A 16,427-nucleotide genomic window follows, 5' to 3' on the forward strand; every position below is an offset into this window, starting at 1 on the left:
TTTTTTTTTTTTTTTTTTTTTTTTTTTTTTTTTTTTTTTTTTTTTTTTGCTAGCTTTTAGCTAGTATCTGGAAAGATCTACCAGACGTGTTGGACTCATTTTCTCAAGAATCCACTTTACCCTTCAGGGAAGCCAGGAAAAGAACACGCTTCCAACCGGTACAAGTCTGGAGGAATTTCACAGCCTCTCAAACTACGGTACCCTTTTTGTTTCTTAGTCCAGCCTGTTACTGGGGTGGTTTTAGGAAGAAGCTGCTGGGGTGACATCTGTGGGGAGGCATGGGGAGCCGCAGGTGAAAAGAAGTTATTGTTTTAAATTGTATTAGATTGCTGGCAATATTGAATCAAGGTGTCTAAGGTTATGGTTTGGGGAAGAAAACTATAGCTAACCATAGCTACTACGGAAAGATTTTAAACCAGAACTTCTTTGGGGCCCTTAAGAACTTTTCTTTTTTTTTTTTTGAGACAGAGTGTTACTCTGTCACCTAGGCTGAAGTGCAGTGGTGTGATCATGGCTCACTGTAGCCTCAACCTCCTGGGCTCAAGTGATCCTCCCTCCTGAGTAGCTGGGGCTACAGGAGCATGCCACCACGCCCATCTAATTTTTTTTTTCTTTAATTTTTTGTAGAGACAAGGTCTCGCTATGTTGCCTAGACTAGTCTCAAACTCCTGGGTTCAAGTGATTCTCCCACCTTGGCTTCCCAAAATGCTGGTCATGAGCCACTGCACAGACCAAGAACTTTATTTTTCTGATCAAGAACTTTATTTTTAAAAATAATATGAGCTGTGTACTGTCTGCTTGAACTATTGGATGGCCCCCAGCATTTAATCCTGTGGGAGGTACGTGCTGCTGCCCCTGGCGGTGTGTTCCTGTCACCTGCTCTCATTTCCCTCTTGGAGCAGCTTATGAAGGAGAGATGCCACCTGCATCTTTTGAAATGTGATGGATCTGCCTGCCCTGAGCAGAATCCAAACTGGATGGTGAACTGAGGACTGCTGGAGGTGAAAGTGTGCACATGCAGTTTTCAGGCAGCTAATTAAAATAAACTAGTACACTTCTGGAACCTAAACTGCTCCAATGCTATAGGCAAAATTCCCTGCCTGCCGTGGCTCATCAGAAAGCGTTTGTATATGGAAAAAACTTCAGAACAGAACAAAGAAACTTAAGTCTGGATGAGGAATGAAGTCTTGGCTGTCTTTTCGCAATTCCTGAACTGCCAGGTGACATCAAATCCCCTGCCGAAAAAAAGTCTGACATAAAAAGAATTCCAGACATTAGGCCTGGTTTAAAGCAGGGTATGCTTTTTTATGTGTGTGCTTCTGGGTGCTAAACAGGTCATGGTTTGCCCCCCAAGGTGACAGGGTGGCTCCATTCCGCCCCTAGTTCTGAGCACGGCACTGTGATTTCTTTCTGGAGTCGCTCCAACCTGTGGCCTTTGCTAATGAGTGATGAACCCCGAACCTGAACTTCTAGAGTCAGCAAATCACACACTGCCTTCTCAGGAGGTTTCTGGAACGTTGGCCTTCATCCCAGCAGGATCACAAGTGGAAAGAAACGCAGGGAAGACACCGTCGAATCTTTAAAGTGGCCACAGCACGGAGCAATGACACAAAGAGACGATGCTTCTGGAAGGAGGGGTGGGATGCTCTGTGTCATTCTTGTTTTCTAGATGGGATTCCGTGCAGAGGTCATCACCACTCACTGTGAGTGCAAGCAGGGGGCAAATCATGGGGCCGAAAAACCAACCTCTCTGCAAAGATCCTTGCTCACTCACTCATATGCACTTCTCAGCTATAAATTCATGCTTTTCCACCTGTTGAAACATCCCTAACTGTCGCCCTCAATGTCCTGTTTGTGTCGCTGGCTCTCTGCCACTCAGCTAATAATGAAACAGCCTCAGTGAACCTGCAGCAGCAGCTGCCTTAGCTTCGGTGCCTACCCAGCCCTGCAGCTGAACCACTTTGAATATTCCTTGATGGTGCAAGAGACAGTCTCACTATTTCCTTCACTGGCCCTCCTCTGTGTCCGTCACGGTTGGCATGAGCTACATCCTGTGCATGTCATGGCGAGAAGGGATGAATGAGGAAGGACAGGGTGGTTTTATACTAGATCCTGGGACGGTCACTGGGTAAGGAAGGGTCTGGGGGTGCTCCCTTTAATGCACAAAGGCCTGAGCCAGGTCAGCTGGCAGAGGTGCATATATATTTAACTTAGAACTGAATGTTGAAGGCTTTGTGGCCCAAAGGGGAGAATTATTGGGATCTGATGCCCTAGCAGGGGAAATTCCAAGCCCCAAAAGCCGCAGTTGGAATTCAGAACTGTGTTGTTACCCTGCCTCTAAGTTTTCCTCTACGTTCAACTCCCCTTTTTTGGATGATTGTGAAGCTGTTTACATATTGTCCTCCTCCGTGAACTGATCCCTGTAAACAGTGACAGGATTTTATCCAAATATTTCTGATTTCTAAGGGAAAACTAGAGCGATTACTTCCCAGTGCCCTTCTGTTGACCTTGCCTGGGGGAGAGGCCTGCAGAACTAAGGATGACCTCACCCCCTTCCAGCAGGATTTCCTGGGATGTACAGAACCTCCTTCTTCAGCTGTCCCTCTGTGATCAGCCACAGTCAATCTATAAGCTTTCAGAGCAGATGATGGGCACATCTAATATTGGTTCCATTCACATTTCAGCGCGAGGTCAAGCACAAAGTAATCATTATGCTTCCTGGAGTCCCAAGGACCTTCTACGTCAGCGGCAGCGGTGGGAGGTGGGCTGGCGAGGTGGGGCCGTCTAGGAACTGTGCTGGTGGGGACAGGAAATTGGGCTGAAGGGAGATGTAAGGGCTTGGTGAGAAATAAATGGCACTGTGTTGTTGACGGAAAAAGATCTTGGCAGGACTGTTGTTGTGAGTGTTCTGTGGCTTAGAAAGGAATTTCCTACAGGCTGGACTAACCATTAAAAATGTCTCTACCTTCAGGAGTCCCCGGCGTGCAGTGGAGCCCCGCTGGGGGAAATGTCAGCTTGGACCATGGGCGCCCGCGGTCTGGACAAGCGAGGAAGTTTCTTTAAGGTAAAAGGAAGCCTTGATTGGGATCTCAAATCGTCAGCTTGCTGCCTTAGCCTGGGAGCTGCGGTGCTCCGTGGAGCTGCTGAGGGAAGTCTGCTCTCTCAGCCAGCGGCGGCTAAGGGAGCTTGCCTGAGCCCGGCCGCTGATTGTTACCAGGGCTTATAACAGGTTGCGGGGTCTGTGATTTAGTGCTTTCATGCAGGCACGGGACTTGGGCACGGAGACGGGCCGTGCTGCGCAAGACGGATGAGGCTGTCTTTATCTGAGAGCTGCTCAGTTTGTCCTTTTCCAGCTGCAGGGTTTTATGGTGGACGCTGGACTTTCCTTTCCAGTGAATCAGTGCTGTCGTCCATGTGTTCTCTCCTTGGCTTGTTTGTATGAATCACTGAAGGGCTCCAAAACAAAAACAAAAACAAAAACAGCTTCCTGGGCCTCACCTTAGAATGATGAAATATTATTTTCTGGAATATTTTATCAAACATCCCCAAAGGCTTCTTATGATAACGAGAAAGCACGATTACAACTGTCTAACTCTTCTGTGTTCATGTTGATGTTAATGGGACTAAATTACCTTGCGAGCTTAATGAGATAAGATTTTAAATGGGTGTTTTATGTACTCTGTGTGTGTGTATTTAATGAAGACTTGGTGGTCGCTTCTAATTTACACTTGGGAATCAATTCCCCTCTTGTGGCTTTTTGCTTTGTTTCCTTTCATTCGCCCTCGAATTAAGGCATCCTCAGTATAGAAAATTTTGAAAATACAGAATTATGTTTAAAAAGGTAGAAAAATGGAAGTAAAATATGCACTTGAAATCTGTCATAGGCAGGTGTTCCAACACCAGGTCTTGTCCCCAGAGGAGGAATATGGAGGAGATTTTATTACTGAGGACAAGTGACTATGTTTAACAATTAACTAACCTTTATGGGATGGAAGTATCTATTAACATTTATTTGTATGTTTCCTGTTTCCAAGAGACCAAAACTGATATATTGTGTCAACTGTTGACTCTACAAAAAAAGTCCATCAGAAGAACCTGCTGATAAAGCAGAGTTCATGAGATTTACTGAAATAAGGAAGAACATCACCAGGACACAGTCTTATTCATGCCTAAGCCACGGGAGATTAAGAGGCAGATTTATAGGATTCCGGGATCTAGGTCCAAGTCCTTCAAGCTGCATTTTTCAAGGTGGAGAACTAATTTGATTTCGGTGACGTCTATGCCACAATAGCTTGGGATTGGTGGATACAGCAAGACTAGGATATTGAAGTGGCTCTTGACAAGTAAACCCTTGTTTGATAAGTGAGCTGTTTTCCCAGGTGAACAAAATTGTTTGCCAGGACAAATTATTGTTGTAGACATTTCCTGCAGCAAACAGTGAAGTTATTTATTGGTTTACAGCCTTAATTTTCTGGGCAAGAAGATCCTGGAAGAAAGAGTTAAGTTATGTTGACACAGATGGTCTCAATTATCAATCCTAATCGTTAAGCTTTGCAGACAATCTCAATTCTCAAATGATTTACTCAGTTTTGATCAAACCTGTATAACCTCCACCCACAGGAGGCAAATGAGAGCAAGGAGCTCCTCAAGTCCCCTGTAGATCAAGAGTTAAGCCCACCAGTTTGCCCGATTGTCATCCTCCAGGTTGCATCTGATGCTGAGATATTTATTTTCCCCTGTTAAGAGGGATGATCCAAAACCTCTCCTTAACCCAAAGCACTGTCTAGATCAGCCTAAATATTGACTAGTCCATAATTACCACCTTATGATGGTCAGGAAGCACAGTGGAGCTGTATCTTACATAGCAGTTAAATTTTAAAGTCAAGGCAAAAGAAGAAAATGGAGGCCTGCCACGGTGGTTCACGCCTATAATCCCAGCACTTTGGGAGGCCGAGGTGGGCGGATCACTTGAGGTCAGGAGCTTGAGACTAGCCTGGCCAACATGGCGAAACCCTGTCTCTACCAAAAATACAAAACTTAGCAGGGTGTGGTGGCCTGCACCTGTAATCCCAGCTACTTAGGAGGCTGAGGCAGGAGAATCGTTTGAACCTGGGAGGCGGAGGTTGCAGTGAGCCAAGATCACACCACTGCACTCCAGCCTGGGCAACAGAGCAAGACTCCATCTATAAACAAACAAACAAAAAGGGCCGGGTGCGGTGGCTCACGCCTATAATCCCAGCACTTTGGGAGGCCAAGGCGGGAGGATCACGAGGTCAGGAGATTGAGACCATCCTGGCTAACACGGTGAAACCTCGTCTCTACTAAAAATACAAAAAATTAGCCAGGCGTGGTGGCGGGCGCCTGTAGTCCCAGCTACTCGGGAGGCTGAGGCAGGAGAATGGCGTGAACCCGGAAGGCGGAGCTTGCAGTGAGGTGAGATTGCACCCCTGCACTCCAGCCTGTGTGACAAAGCGAGACTCCATCTCAAAAAAAAAAAAAGAAGAAGAAGAAGAAGAAGAAAATGGAGTACAAAGTTGCCTTTGAACATTTCTTAGGAAGGTGCCCTGTGGAGCCCAATATACCACCTATCATCAAGTCCACTGTGGCCAGTTTTTCCTGCAGTTCTAAGAAAATCACATTTGTTTTTATTTGAATTTCCAGTGGGACAGCAGTTAAGTCATTGACTTGTATTTCTGGGCTACGCTGTAGGAAAGAACCAATCAGGTGAGAAGTGAGAGTCCTGCCTGACCCCGCCAAGGGTGAGACCTGTCACGTAACCTCTCCTGGGTCAAATACCCGTGCAAATATTGGCAAAGGCGCCTGCACTATTTAACTTGTCTGTAATTTTGTGTTTTCGGCAGAGTTTAAATTTTTTAATTTATTTAAGTCAGATGCTCCATGTAAATGATATAGTTACTTTATACTTCTTTCTTTCCTATTTCTTTCTTGGAACTCCCGGGCTCAAGCAGTCCTTCCACCCTGGCCTCCCAAAGTGCTGGGATTATAGGTGTGAGCCACCGCACCCACCTCCTTCCTCTTCCTTCTAGACGTGGTTATTCTCTGCTGTGACTATTCCATAATTAGTCACCAGCATTCACATCTAATTATCTGTGAGAAGTAAACTGCCCTTTGGATATTCAGTGCTGACTCTTTGCACGTTCATTTGTAACAAGCTGGAGGGGAGTTCAGTGCTGAGATGGGTTGTCACCCAGTGGGCACCTTCTGGGACCCACTGGCCCTGCTCTGACTCACCATGCTTTATTTCAGTTCTCACCTGTTAAGCACCCATGAGCAGCCAAGCTTTGTACGTGGCCAGGGAGAGAAAAAGCAGAAGCCGCCCCTAACCTCAAGGAGCTTTCAGTCTGGTAGCAAATAAAGATATTAATCAAATCATCACAGCAGCAGACACATAATTATCAATCGTTTTTTAAAAATGCTTCATGGGAGATGTAAAAGGAGTGCTGAGAGTGTATAACTAATCTGGGGTTGCCGAGAAATCTTTCCTGAGGAAGCGGCCTTTGACTTGAGAGCTGAGGTTGACATTATACCATTTAGGAAGGTGGTTGGAGCTAAGGTTTGGAGTGACTCTTGATGCTACTACAACGCACTTCTCAGCAGACACCAGTGATGCCCTACAACTGAAGAGGATGCTTTCATAAAGCGTGAGGTTTCCTGGTCACATTCTTGGCTCACAGCTGAATCCCACATGAGTATTATACCTCTCTTGGCTATTAGTGCTCATGTGACTTTGTGTAAAGCACAGATAATTGGAAGGCAACCATTGGACCTCTTTTTCATCATTGTCCTCCCCATCCAGTTTGTGTTTCTAAACCAGAGTTGCTAACCACTAGTAGCGAGCCTTGATTTGTGGTTTCCCATCTGTCCTGGCTCATGGACATGACTCAGATAGGCTGGAGGACGTGAAGCGTGTGGATAACACACAGATTATGTGAGCATTCTGGGATCACTGAGATGCCCCGTAGTTACTGTGGAATCGCATAACGGAAGTTCCAGCCACATCCATCCTATGCAGATCAACCCATTTTCCAGTCACTCACAGCACCATTGTTAATTTTCCCCAACCCTCTGGGAAAAATAGTATCTTCCTGCTCCACAAAACACATGGCATGGCTGGGTGCTGTGGCTCACGCCTGTAAATTGTAGCATTTTGGGAGGCCGAGGCGGGCAGATCACTTGAGGTCAGGAGTTTGAGACCAGCTGGACAACATGGTGAAACCCTGTCTCTACTAAAAATATAAAAATTAGCCAGGCGTGGTGATGGGCGCCTGTAATCCCAGCTACTCAGGAGGCTGAGGCAGGAGAATGGCTTGAACCCAGGAGATGGAGGTTGCACTGAGCCAAGATGGTGCCACCGCACTCCAGCCTGGCCAACAGAGCAAGACTGTGTCTCAAAAAACAACAAAAACAACAACAAAACACATGGTAGGGGAGAAGGGGTAACACCCTGGACATGGTAGCCAAAGTGACCTGCTTTTAAGTAATAAATGTAAACACCTACTGCTATCAGATTTCAAAGGTGTATTGAATGAAAGAGTTTAAGAAAGATGTCATCTAGGCTGGGAAAGCTATTGGTAGTCTTGAATTAGGGGCACAGATGCTCAAAGTTATCTTTGATCCCCCCTTTCCCTGAATCCCATAGCTTCCCCCAAGCCACCCCACTCCCGTTACCATCCAGGCTCCCAATGCTGGCAAATCCTCCTCTTTAATTTTTTTTTTTTTTTTAAATAACTTCTCTATTTAAAAAAATAGAGATGGGTTCTCTGTGTTGCCCAGGCTGGTCTCAAACTCCTAGCTTCAAGCAATCATCCTGCCTTGGCCTCCCAAAGCCCTGGGATTACAGGCATGAGCCACCACCCCGGCCCAAATCCTCTTCATTTCTCCAAAGTCCTTGCCTTTCTTTCCTGTCCTATATCCACCTTTCCTGTCCTATATCCACCTTTCCTGTCCTATATCCTGTCCTTGCCCTTCTTTCCTGTCCTATATCCACTTGGCTATTAGTGCTCATGTGACTTTGTGTAAAGCATAAATAATTGGAAGGCAATCATTGGACCTCTTTTTCGTCATTATCCTCCCCATCCAGTTTGGGTTCTCATTCTTTCATTTGGTTCTCATTGTTCCATTGTGGGCATGACAAATGATGCCTGTAATCCACCCACACCAACACTGTACATGGTTCTACTGATCCATGTCACCTGCTTGAAGATCCTGGCTCCTTGCTGGCTCAGGACCAAGTCTGAACCCTTCACCTTGACATTCAAAGATTTTCAGGCTGTGCTTCCACTTTCCCCGAACTCTTCCTCCACCGGTCCTGCCTCTGTAGCATCGTGAGTCTCTCCTGGGGTCCAAACCCACCAATCCCGGCCTCCAGCCTTGCTACCACCCCCCCTCCCTTACCACTTCCCACCATCAGCCTCCCAACCACCGTTCCAGGCTTTAGACCCACTTTATCCACTGACAACAGAGCTCACACGGGCTGAGCTGGTATCTTCCTTCAGTTTGGTCTGAAGATCAAACTGTGGGAGAAATGTTATGTATGAAGGTCTAGCTGTGGTCTCAATGCAGTGCCAGGAAATAAACTTCAAATTCATATATCTGCCATAAGGGATTTGTTCTTTCCTTTTGTCCTCATGGCCCTGATCCTGAGAGGGATCCTCTTACAGCAAAGAATGATGCCAGAAGAGAACCAGTGTGAACTGCCGGTCAACAGTTCTAGTTTCTTACCAGCATACCTTGGGGCTTCCTGAGCAAGCCTGCCCTCACCAGCCTCGAGTGTGTAGAGTACCCCCTTTCCAAGTGGCCGCCTTCTAACCTCCCTTGGCCTCTGGGACGGGGTGAGAGTTCTTCTTACTAGACCAAGAAGAAAATGTATTTTAGCTTACAGGGATCCTACTGTCCTGGGCCTCAAAACCATTCATACTGCAGAAGTGTCTCTGAACCTAGGTTCACAAACCAACTGGGGTCATTCAAGGGCCCAATGTGAGAGGCCCTCTTTGGTCATGTCTCACAGGTTGGATAAGAAGGTGCATCATGATTGTGTTTCAGAAACAGAAAACCTGTCATTATATTTCAGAGAATAACAGAAGAGCTCTCTGACACCACCAAGACTAGAACTGCGACTAGCTTTGAAGAAAACACATTGCTGAAATCTGGCTATACCAAATAGATGGACCAGCGGGTGATGATTCACTGGACCTCAGATGAGTTCCCTTAACTATTGGTCTCTTCTTGGCATTTGAAAAAGTGTTCAATTTTCAAAAATTCTGCCTGCCAAGCAAAATTTTTCAATCATCCAGAACTGATACAACTGCACATCTCAGGCCTCCAGGATTCCCAGCAATGGAGTTTTCAGATTTTTTATTTCCAGATAAGTGGAAATTCATTCATCTGCATGCACAATAACAGTGTATATGGACAGAGATTGCAGAGGCATGAAAAATAATGGATAGAATCAAAAACCACATTTTAGTAATTTCTTTCTTTCTTTCTTTTGCTTTCTTTTTTCTTTTTTTTCTTTCTTTTTTTTTTTTTTTTTTTTTTTGAGATAAAGTCTTGCTCTGTTGCCCAGGCTGGAGTGCAATCACATGATCTCGACTCACTGCAGCCTCCGGTTCCCAGGTTCAAGCGATTCTCCTGCCTCAGCCTCCTGAGTGACTGGGATCACAGGCATGTGCCACCACAACCAGCTAATTTTTTGTAATTTTAATAGGGACGGGGTTTCTTCATGTTGGCCAGACTGGCCTCTAACTCCTGCTAGTCAGTAATTTCATTGAGCAAATCCTTACATGGGTCTCTGGATGCTCAAAAGCCATAGAGATGAATGTTGTCCCTTGGCCTTCCAGCAGATCCCCTGGACTGTGAGTAGACAGAACGTCACCTGCCCACTGTCCAGTGAGTCCACATCCCCACAGTGTATCAGCCCACAGGTCTCTCAGCACCTTGCAGTGGAAACAGCAGGGCGAGGAGAGATTTAGTCACAGCGATTGGCACAGTGACAATTTACTCGTAATAGTATTGCAAAGCGTGCCTCACACCTGTATGTGGATGTGTCTTTTGTTTTCCATAAATAAATTCTTCAAAGACACTGACACCTACAGCACCGCTGTCCCATAGAAAACAATGTAAGCCACAGATGTAATTTTAAGCATTCTAGTTGTCACATTTTAAACTTTAAAAGGAAAACAAGTAGAATTAATTTTAATAATATATTTTATTTGACCTAGTATATCTAAAATATCATGTCAACAAATGATAGATATAAAAAAGTATTAATCAGATATTTTACATTCTTTTTTTACCACTTTTATATTGACAAAATTGGTATATATTTATTTTGTACGTGTTATTTGAAAACATGTATTATTGCATGTCTTTGAAACCATGTGTATTTTACACTCAGCATGTCTCAATTCAGACCAACTACATTTTGTTGTTGTTGTTGTTGTTGTTGCTGTTATTGTTTTTGAGACAGAGTCTCTCTCTGTCGCCCAGACTGGAGTGCAGTGGCACAATCTCTGCTCACTACAACCTCTGCCTCCTGGGTTCAAGTGATTCTCCTGCCTCAGCCTCCTGAGTAGCTGGGATTACAGATGAACTGCCACCACGCCCGGCTAACTTGTTTTGTATTTTTAGTAGAGACGAGGTTCCACCATGTTGGCAGGCTGCTCTTTAATTCCTGACCTCAAGTGGTGTTCCTGCCTCAGCCTCCCAAAGTGCTAGGATTACAGATGTGAGTCGTCGCACCTAGCCAGACCAGCTACATTTTTAAGTGCTCAGTATCCACATGCGGCCGGCAGCCGCCAGACTGGACAGCAAAGGTTTAGCTGGTCTAAATCCCTTACTTTTACAGATGGGGAAATGAAGGGGTGGCCTGCCCCTCCACACCTGTGGGCGTTTCTCGTAGGTGGAACGAGAGACTTGAGAAAAGAAATGAGACACAGAGACAAAGTATAGAGAAAGAAAAAGTGGGCCCAGGGGACCGGGGCTCAACTTACAGAGGACCCACCCTGGCCCCGGTCTCTGAGTTCCCTTAGTATTTATTGATAATTATCTTTACCATCTTAAAGATAAGGGAGTGACAGGACAATAGGATAATTTTAGGGAGAAAATTAGCAGTAAGACATATGGATAAAGATCTCTGTGACATGAATAAGTTCAAAAGAAAATGCTGTGCCTTGGTACGCATATGCAAACATCTCCATAAGCCTTTTAGCAGCATTGTGCCAGCGAGTCCCACCTTAGAGTCCCACCTTACGCCATAAGGCGGTTTTCTCCTATCTCAGTAAACAGAGCATACAATCAGGTTTTACACCGAAATGTATCATTGCCCAGGGACGGGCAAGATTTTTAACCAGCAAGCTGCCTTCAGGCACTTGTTTAACAAAGACACATCCTGCACAGCCGAAAATCCGTTAAACCTTGAGTCACCACAGCACATGTCTCTTGCAAGGTCAAGGTTGGGGGTAGGGTCACAGATTAACAGCATCTCAAACACAGAACAAAATGGAGTCTCTTATGTCTACTTCTTTCTATATAGACACAGTAACAGGCTGATCTTTCTTTTCCCCACAGGGAAACTGAGGCCCAGTTTAGGACACAGCAGGGATGGGAGTCAGACCTGGTCTGACTTGCCCTGTGGCTTCCTGGCCCCACATGACCTCCTGCTCTGGTTCTTCTGTGACTGTCTTGCCCCTTTACCAGCTCCCTCTCCTAGAAAACTCCTTCTGAAGAGGTCATAGGAATGGTGGTTTCTCTCTGCAGGAGCTGTTGGCTTTTTTTTTTTTTTTTGAGTTGGAATCTCATTCTGTTGCCCAGGCTGGAGGGCTGTGGCCTGAACATAGCTCACTACAGCCTGGAACTCCTGGGCTGAAGCTATCTTCCCCCCTCAGCCTCCCAAGTAGCCAGGACTACAGGTGCATTCCACCATGCCTGGCAACTTTTATTTTAGTTTTTATAGACACAGGGTCTCACATTTTTGCCCAGTCTGGTCTTGAACTCTTGGGCTCAAGTGACCCTTGTTCTTCAGCCTCCCAAAGTGCTGGGATTACAGGCATGAGCTTCGGTGCCCAGCCTGTTGGCTATTTTTGGATGCACACACATGCCTCTCACCATTTATTCCAAACATTTCCAGGACTCAAGTCAGTGCCCCAAGGCATGACTTTCTAGGAATGCTATGAGCTTATTGAACAGAAATTCCTCTTCATGTTTTCAAGAAGCAATGGGTTTCATGGTTTCATAAATGGTTTTTCCAGTATATTGTGGCCATTCACTTCTGATGCTAACAGCATATGTCGTTCCAACACATGCTCATCTTCACCAGGGGACTTTGTTGTTTTGTTTTTTTTTTTTTTTGAGACAGAGTTTCGCTCTTTTTTGCCCAGGCTGGAGTGCAGTGGCGCGATCTCAGCTCACCGCAACCTCCGCCTCCCGGGTTCAAGCGATTCTCGTGCCTCAGCCTCCCGAGTAGCTGGGATTACAGGCATGTGCCACCATGCCTGGCTAATTTTGTATTTTTAGTAGAGACGGGGTTTCTCCATGTTGGTCAGGCTGGTCTTGAACTGCCGACCTCAGGTGATCCACCCTTCTCGGCCTCCCAAAGTGCTGGGATTACAGGCGTGAGCCACCGCGCCCGGCCGGGACTTTGTTGTTTAAAAATCAGGAGTGAAGTAGATTGCCCAGGTTCCCCTCAATGACATATTTCTCTAGGCTTCCTTGTAGCTCCAAGTTTCATAATTAGAAGGATACCAAGAAGGAAAATGTAGTTTTGAAGAACTATGTGTCAATGTAAAATTTTCAAAAAGTTAAAATATGACTCTTGTACAATATAGAATGAACACCTGCCAAACCTTTATCTCACCCATTTATGGGGAAACCAGTAAATAGTAAAGCTGGTTCAAAAAATGCTTTGACAAGTGATGTATTTGTAGTCAACTTAGAAAGGCAGTCTGTGATAAGTTTGCTGAGTTAAAATCAAAACTGTTAACATCCTACGAGGCAGTAAAACTAACCTTTAGTGTTCTCCCTTCAGAACAGAAATCTGCAGGCTGGTATATAACCTCACTGTGTCTGACCTTTTCATTAATAGCACATAAATCAAACACAGATACATTCCTCTAGACAATTAACTAATCCATAGATAAACTTGTTAAATCATGTGCCAGCATGGCAATGAAAGGACAAACTCAAATAAACATAAAGGCCCTTTCATCTAGAAGTTTTAAAATCCTCTAATAAACAACTCTGGGGTGAAAGCAGAAATACAAACTGGAATTATGGAAAAAAAGATACAAAATGATAATCAGAACACTACCTATCAGAATCAATGGTACACATTTAAAGCAGCAATCAGAGGAAAATTCATAGCACTAAACACTTTTTATCAGAAAAAACATGCCCCACCTTTTTACATCTATTTCAAGTCTTAGTGTTTCTTAATAATTACTGCTGAAATGGTTTATTCCCAGCTACATCTATTATGCCTCTTCTTTCCTTGTTCCCAAATATCCCCAACCAAGGATTTTTGCCTTAAAAAATCAAATGTCTTCAATGAGGTTGAAGAACTATGAGAAAGCTGGTTCAATGTTTATTGACTTAAATACTGGTAGAGGATTCCTGGGCTCTTTTTCATGGTGTAAAATCCTTACATTGATGTTCTGGGTGTTGCTTTAATCCCTGAACTCAGATGTGTACATATATATGTCCACTGATCTGGGGTGAATTGAATGGAGAATAATTTCCCAGCATAACAATCTTTCAAATGTCTTTATGGTGATATGTAGAAAACCATTTCCACAACATAATCTGAACCTATACTATCTATTGCTGTGTAACTAATTACCTCAAATCTTAGTGACTTCAAACAGCAAACATTCATACCTCACAGTTTCTGTGGGTCAGAGATCTGAATGCAGTTTAGCTGAGAGCCTCAAGCTCAAGGTCACTATGAGATTTGGGAGGAGTTGGTGGCCAGGGTCATGGTCTCATCTGAAGGCTTGACCGGTGAGGAATCCACTTACAAACTAACTTGGCAGGTCTCGGTCCATTGTCACATGGTTCTCTCCACAGGGGTGACCTCAGGACATGGCAGATGACTTCCTCACAGGGCAAATTAAACAGGAGAGAGCAAGAGAGACGGAAGTCACAGTCTTTTTATAACCTACTCTTGAAGTGGTACCCCATCACTTCTGCTATATTCTATTCATTAGAAGCCAGTCACTAAGTCTAGCCTCAGGAGCAATTACTCAAATGTGTGAATATCAGGCTGTGGCTTACACTGGGAATATCTTAGAGAGCACAACATAGAAAAACAGCTCCATCACAAACTCAACAACCTGCAGGGCCAAATAGAAATAAAACGAGTGAGTGGGCCTGGTGTCAGACAGGTGGGATTGGTGGGGACTGTAACAAAACTGGAGCATACAAGTCTTTTCTAGAAAGAGAAACTGTTCACTCAGTTCCAACCAATTCTTGTCATGCAAGAATGAATGTGGGTTTTTCGGTTTTTCCAAGTGAGGCCAGAAATCTAGATTTTCATGTAAAATAATCCCAATTTAAAAACTATTCTGGGCCGGGCGCGGTGGCTCAAGCCTGTAATCCCAGCACTTTGGGAGGCCGAGACGGGCGGATCACGAGGTCAGGAGATCGAGACCATCCTGGCTAATGCGGTGAAACCCCGTCTCTACTAAAAAAAATACAAAAAACTAGCCGGGCGAGGTGGCAGGCGCCTGTAGTCCCAGCTACTCGGGAGGCTGAGGCAGGAGAATGGCGCAAACCCGGGAGGCGGAGCTTGCAGTGAGCTGAGATCCGGCCACTGCGCTCCAGCCTGGGCGACAGAGCGAGACTCCGTCTCAAAAAAAAAAAAAAACTATTCTGACTCGGCATCATGGCTCATGCTTGTAATCCCAGCACTTTGGGAGACTGAGGCTGCAGATCACTTGAGGTCAGGAGTTCAAGAGCAGCCTGGCCAACATGGTGAAATCCTGACTCTACAAAAAATACAAAAATTAGTCAGGCATGGTGGCGCACGCTTGTAGTCCCAGTTACTCAGGAGGCAAGGCAGGAGAATCACTTGAACCCAGGAGACAGAGGTTGCAGTGAGCCGAGATTGTGCCACTGCACTCCAGCCTGGGCAACAGAGAGAGACTCTGTCTCAAAAATAAAAACCATTCTAAAGTCAGGTGCAGTGGCTCATACCTGTAATCCCAGCACTTTGGGAAGTCAAGGTGGGAGGATCACTTAAGCCCAGGAATTAGAGACCACCCTGGTCAACATGGGAAGACCCTATCTCTACTAAATTTAAAAAAAAAGAAAAAGAGAAAACAAAAACAACAACAACAAAAGTGAGGCCGGGTGTGGTGGCTCACGCCTGTAAGCCCAGCACTTTGGAAGGCCGAGGCAGGCGGATCACCTGAGGTGGGGAGTTCCAGACCAGCCTGACCAACATGGATAAACCTCATCTCTACTAAAAGTGTAAAATTAGCCAGGCATGGTGGCATATGCTTGTAATCCCAGCTACTTGGGAGGCTGAGGCAGGAGAATCGCTTGAACCCAGGAGGTGGAGGTTGCAGTGAGTGGCGATCACACCATTGTACTCTGGCTTGGGCAACAAAAGCTCTGTCTCAAAAAAAAAAAAGAAATGCACTTCTTGGATTCCGCCCCAGACCTAAAGAATCAGAAACTGCAGGATGGGGCCCAGCTCTCTCCTGGTGAGTCTGATGCTCACCCAGGTGGGAGAACCACTGCTCCAGACCCTATATTTCAATGAGTAAATGGGACTATACAAAAAAACACAGAAACGTCTTCATTCTCAACCTGGCTTCATGTCCTTCTCTGGAAAAGGGAATGATACCACCTTACCAGCTGGATTGTAACTATCTGTTGGTTCAGATGCAGTATTTTGATGATTTCAATCAATAACTCTGCAAGCCTTGGTGTTATTACCGGCGTCTTTTTCTGTCTGCTTTCCCCCACTCCCGTCCCCATATTTTATTTGCTTTCACAAAAGCATCTGCACACAGATACACGGGTGGAGATCCTCAGAGGCAGGGTGACTCAGCCAAACAGAACCCTGCAACATGCGCTGGCAAAAGTGCCCCACCCAGTGTCGAACACCCGACTTTGTCATTTACCCATGGGTGCTAGCACAATCAGTGTGCTAAGATTCAAGGGTGACTCTTCCCCCCCGCCAACTAAATCCTGGGGAAAATGAACACTCAAACTCCATTGTTGGTATACACTGCCATTAGCCAAAGGAACAAATGATCAAATGGAAAAAACAGACACTTTGTTGTTTGACATTTAGGTAAAATCAACTATTTTGGTGCCAGTCCCTAGGCACAGCCCAGCCTTCTTCCTTATTCAATTACTTTGTAATATTTATGTTTAATCTAATAAACAGGTCAGACGCGGTG

The 16,427-nt window shown here is 45.2% G+C and overlaps 1 protein-coding gene across 1 annotated transcript in view; it reads left to right on the plus strand.

Moving 5' to 3' along the window:
- Nucleotides 1-16,427, plus strand: part of RIN2 (Ras and Rab interactor 2) — a 252,710-nt gene that overhangs the window by 132,954 nt on the left and 103,329 nt on the right. Inside the window, exon 3 of the mRNA XM_025399242.1 lies at nucleotides 2,972-3,064. Within this exon, the coding sequence (XP_025255027.1) occupies nucleotides 3,008-3,064 (57 nt within the window). The 5' untranslated portion in view covers nucleotides 2,972-3,007. The remainder of the gene's footprint in view (nucleotides 1-2,971; nucleotides 3,065-16,427) is intronic.

This window comes from Theropithecus gelada, chromosome 10 (genome assembly GCF_003255815.1).
Source record: "Theropithecus gelada isolate Dixy chromosome 10, Tgel_1.0, whole genome shotgun sequence".
Lineage (NCBI taxonomy): Eukaryota > Metazoa > Chordata > Mammalia > Primates > Cercopithecidae > Theropithecus > Theropithecus gelada.